This window comes from Citrus sinensis, chromosome 3 (genome assembly GCF_022201045.2).
Source record: "Citrus sinensis cultivar Valencia sweet orange chromosome 3, DVS_A1.0, whole genome shotgun sequence".
In the NCBI taxonomy this organism is placed as follows: Eukaryota; Viridiplantae; Streptophyta; class Magnoliopsida; order Sapindales; family Rutaceae; genus Citrus; species Citrus sinensis.
This window is the reverse complement of record NC_068558.1, coordinates 5,340,540-5,345,557: the sequence shown is the minus strand read 5'-3', so window position 1 is coordinate 5,345,557 and position 5,018 is coordinate 5,340,540. Positions and strand designations below refer to the sequence as shown.

The window sequence follows — 5,018 nt, the reverse complement described above, 5'->3', positions numbered from 1 at the left end:
AATAAATTTATACAAAAATTTGTGGTTGTATCATTATTCATTATAAAAATAAAAGAAAAAAACTATATAATTCGTTCATATAAATATAATAAATTTATAAATAATACATAAATACTAATAAAATAAAATAAAAATGTGTGGTGGGTTTTGTTTCTGAATACCTCCTCCTAATGTTAGGTTTAAAACTTTAAAGATAGTTTGTTTACCAAATTTAAAGTACTTGGAACTTTCTTTGCTATTAGGAAGGAAATGTGGTCTTCTTAACATATTAAATCTTATATCTTTTTTGATAATATCACGTGGCATGATAAAAATAAAGGTCTAAGCGTTGCATTTCTTATTGAGTTGTGATATCAGTTTTTTGTCCGAAGTTTTGAACCAAAATTATAAAAATATATGAAAACGAAATGCAAGTTGTTTAGATAAATGAAAAAGAAATAGAGGAAGGCTTTATTGACACAGACGATGATAAATATTTATCTTAAGATTAATAAACGGTTAACATAATATTTACATGTTATATGTTTTCAGTCAACACATCTCAATTCTTCATTAGTATTGAGCTATTAATTAGCCAAATTTAATGAATAGCAATTTTATTTTTTTTTGGGGGGAGAAAAAACTCTCATAATATTTTTATAGTCTTATTAGAGTATATTTTACCAAAAAAAAAAAGTAAATAAATAAATCTCTCAGCGTTGATCACTCAAGATTTTGTGCATCATGCCAAAATTTGGTATCGCTGTCACTCTTTAAATAAAAGCCACCTCCAATGAATGAGTATCCTTTTCGTTTCTTTTTCTTGCAAGAGTTGTTAACGCGGCCTGTGACTGCGTGGACTCTGCCCCGGAAAACAATTTTAAAAATAAAAATAAAACGAAAATAACAAAAAGAAAAGAAAAGAAAAGAAAACCACCATAACAAAATAACTTATTTAAATAGATTTGCAATGGCTTTGTGGAAATTTCATATTCCCTACGGCAAGAAAGTTCTCCAGGTAATTTTATTTCATTGCCTCATCAAATTATCACTAAGGATCGTGGAAGCAGATAAGAATCAACGATCCAATTTCGTTTGAAGACCTTAATGTATATTACTTAATATCATAATTGACAACTGTGAACTATCACAAGTGCTATTCATCGGCTCGTCATTTAATAAAAACATAATTAAAAAAAACCTTTTGGCACATTTGGCATCTAAAGGATAACAAAAATAAAGAGAGGTAAATTTAATAGTTTTTGGGTTTTAATTCCTCTTTTTACAATTTAATAAATGGAAGTGAGAGTTGTTATTTTAGCATTACTTATTTTCTTTTTATTCATTGTCACGTACATACTTTAATCAATTATAATAATAAATATACACAAATACTAAATGAATAAAGAGTAGTGTTACTAGAGCACAAGAGATTTTCTCCATTTAGTGAGGGTTTTTTTTTTTAATACTATTATACAGGACTTACTGATATTATATCAGGTATTACAATTAATATTTACAAACAGATTCTACAATTGAGACCTTTTTCGTGGCATGTACTCCTCTGAAGTGCTGCTCAGATTCTTTAAACCATCTCAAATATTCGAGAATTGTCCATTTCATTCATATTTCGTGAGGAATAGACTGGCTCCACTCAATTATTTGATAATTAAAGAAAGATTGTAAATAACCCCCATAAATATTTTTATAGAGGTTCGAACCCTTACACTCAATATTGTAAGTGTAAGTGTTCTCTCCCACTGGACCAGAGACTCATTGATCCATTTAGTGAGGGTTTAGTGCATGGTTGTGAGACTTTAAGTGCCAGATACATGCCACGTATCTATGGCAGTTGTTGCCATCATAATATAAAAAGTAATGGATAGTAAATAAAATATGGTACATCTCTCCCATGATGGTCGCATCTACCAACCGTCGCATTTCACGTCGAGTAGGACTGTCCATGTTTATGTACTCCACAGTAATACCTCAAATCACAGAAGCAATATATATTACAACAACTACTTCATAAATTATGAACCTCCATGACATACTAAAAATCAACAATTGAAAAACATAGGTAGAACAAATTAATATATTGGAATCGAAAAAAATAAAAAAATCGAAAAAGTGAATATTAATTCACCAAAATTTTGTTTTAACACATTGACCTAAAATTGAGAGTGATAAAATATTATTTAATTAACATTTTACTATGTATTTGGGAGAGATTATTTTACTAAATTTGTTGACTTAAAACTTACCACAAAATTTTATGGGTTGATGATCTCCATATAACAGAATGCTATATATTAAAAAAATATTTAATTTAAAATTATTATTATTATTATTTTGAATAAAAACGCGCAATTCATATTATTAGTTTTAAATAGTTAACAACAGTTTTTTTTTATCCAAAAGAACTAATATATGTATTAAATACTATCCATATTTGTTAAAAGGATAATTTTTTTCAAATTTTTATTTCCACCGTAGTAAAACTTAAGTTTTCTATAGTTTCCATCTTGTAAATGAAATTATCATGGGTTCACATTTTTAAATGAAAATAATTGTTATACTTTTTTAACTAAGCCCTTTGTACTATACTATATTCGTTTGTATAATCATATAAAACTATCTACGGCTCTATCCGTAAACAAAATGAGGAAATTACTAACTATCACGTGCATATTTTTATTTTTTAATTTTACAAAAATGTTTAAAAACTAAGTTTTTTTTTAATACTGATTAATCATCAAATTACTGTATTAGACAAATATTTACAACAACTGCTTGTTGTAGCAGAGATATTACACTAATTTTTATAATCAGATATACATAATTGGGACTTACATTATTACAATAAATTTTATAAAGTACATGCCCAGATAAATAACCCCTCACAAAAAAAAAATATCCATACTCTATTTACATTTTATATAAAAAAAAAATTTAAATATAAAGAATATTTAGCTCCCACAATATTTTTATTGGGGCTAGAACCGCTGTAGAAGCCCACCACTTCGGCCGTGGCCGAAGTGGCGTTTAAAAACTAAGTTGAGACTTGAGACAGGCGTTCTTTTATTATTGCAATTAAATTAGTACAGGAAAAACCTTCGCACATTGATGTAAAAGGGTCATATGACATGTCGGGTGAACATTTATATCGGCGTAAAGATAATAGTACGTCCCCCTTGGATATTATTAACAGAAACGTAAAAACTGTACATGTCAATTAATCTTTACGCGAACACAAAGTCGTATGACGTGTCAGTTGGGTCCTTTACACACGCAAGTCGGCAAGACTATTCTGTATGGCACTGTAGACTGTAGTTGACGAAATGGACTCAAATGGAAATAAACAAACATTGTAGGGGCAAAACTGAAAAAAGGAAGAAGAAGCGAAAGGCGTAATTGTAATTTCTGAAGCCGCAGCAGTCCAATATTATGAAAACGAGCTCCCCCCGTCTGTGCTTGATAATTTATATGGTACGCTCACATGACCTACCTCTCTCTCTCTCTCTCTCTCTCTCTCTAAAGCAGCTCTCTCCATCTTCACCGTGCCTGAAAGTAGCTCTGAAACCAACTCTCCGCTTTTTAGGTTTTGACTCTCCTCGAGTTATCCCTCTGAGAGCTACAGGCAACAGCACACGCACTAATGCATTTTTAGTTTTTATTTTTCTTTAATTTTTCGGAGTGGGAGTGAGAGATGACAACAGCACCAATGAAGTCACAGCCGCTGCACAACTTTTCGTTATCGTTCCTTAAATGGGGCACTCACCACCCCAACCCCAACCACAACCGCACCCGAACCCCACCCCCAACCGAACCCGACACCACCGACGACTCGACACGTCATCACCGGGTCGTCGGATCGCGGTCTTCTCGAGCGCAACGCCTCTCCTTTCCTAGCTCGACCTCGAAACCACAGCAGGACGCCGTTGAGAGGCCCCAGAGGCAGACGGCCGACACCGAGGAGGAGGAAGAAGATGAGGTGGGGAGGCCGTGGAACTTGAGGCCGAGGAAGGTGCAGGAAACTCTTGTCGACGTGGCGGTTTTTCAGAATCGCGGTGATAATAATGCGAATACGAAGGCGCCCAAGTCCACGAGATTGAGAGAGATGGTGGAATCGAGAGGCAGCAACGGTGACAAGAAAGAAAAGAACAAGTTCTGGGTTACTCTGTCCAGAGAAGAGATTGAAGAAGATATTTTTATCATGACCGGCTCTAGACCGGCTCGCCGCCCCAGGAAACGGCCCAAAAATGTCCAAAAACAGCTCGACGTGAGATATTTTTGCTCGCCTGGCTTTTTTCTTGTTCTGTTCTTTTCTTTTCTTTTGTGGACGACTGATTTTTTTCTTTCTTTTTTTTTTCTTTTTTTCAAAAGAACGTTTTCCCTGGGTTGTGGTTGGTGGGATTGACAGCTGATGCCTACAGAGTATCTGATGCTCCAATGAAGGTATTGTTTTGATATCAATACGTTTTATTTTTATTTTTGGAATTTTTGGACTTGTTGGGCGGCTCATATTAATATGATTGGAATCTTGCTTTTTCTTGCAGAAATAGATTTGCTCGTAGAGACTTGTTCAGTCCTTGTTACGAAGGTCTGCTTCTCTTCCTCTGTACTCGATGAATCTCAGAAGTTATTTCATGCATCATGGGATTGTCTTTTTCCTTTTCAAATTAAAGTTTGACGATGGTTTTTGCGGAGGTGATGTGGTTACATCGAATTTGGGAGTTCTGAAGGCTTATGTGGAAAGTCGGGAAGATTGCACCTACAGTATTTAGACCTCGATTTGAGGTATATTGACATGAAATCTGTAAAAAAAGAAAGGAAGTTATTTTCTAAAGAAAAATAATAGTTAAGAAACGGGGAAGGAGATCTAATTTCTCTCCGTCTTGTGTTTTTTGTTGTGCGTTGGAGTAATATGCAGAGGCAGAATTTAGGTTGGCTGCTTGTCAATTAGAAGCTTTAAGATGTAAACCTGTGGACGCATATATGGATAAGTAGTGAGAATTTCAGAGTTTTTTTAGTTTTAA

At 33.6% G+C, this 5,018-nt stretch overlaps 1 protein-coding gene across 1 annotated transcript; it reads left to right on the top strand.

The window, feature by feature from the left end:
* The first annotated feature begins 3,455 nt into the window (after positions 1–3,455).
* LOC102618144 (uncharacterized) lies at positions 3,456–5,018 on the top strand. Its single transcript, XM_006477077.4, has 3 exons — positions 3,456–4,261; positions 4,366–4,437; positions 4,539–5,018. The coding sequence occupies exons 1-3, from the start codon at positions 3,689–3,691 to the stop codon at positions 4,542–4,544; spliced, it is 651 nt and encodes a 216-aa protein (XP_006477140.2). The 5' UTR covers positions 3,456–3,688; the 3' UTR covers positions 4,545–5,018.

What these genes read in the sequence shown, in the direction of transcription:
- LOC102618144 (XM_006477077.4), top strand. Translation starts at nt 3,689, where the DNA reads ATGACAACAGCACCAATGAAGTCACAGCCGCTGCACAACTTTTCGTTA. An exon ending in ATGTCCAAAAACAGCTCGAC is followed by an intron (nt 4,262 to 4,365) that starts GTGAGATATTTT and finishes TTTTTTCAAAAG; the next exon opens with AACGTTTTCCCTGGGTTGTG.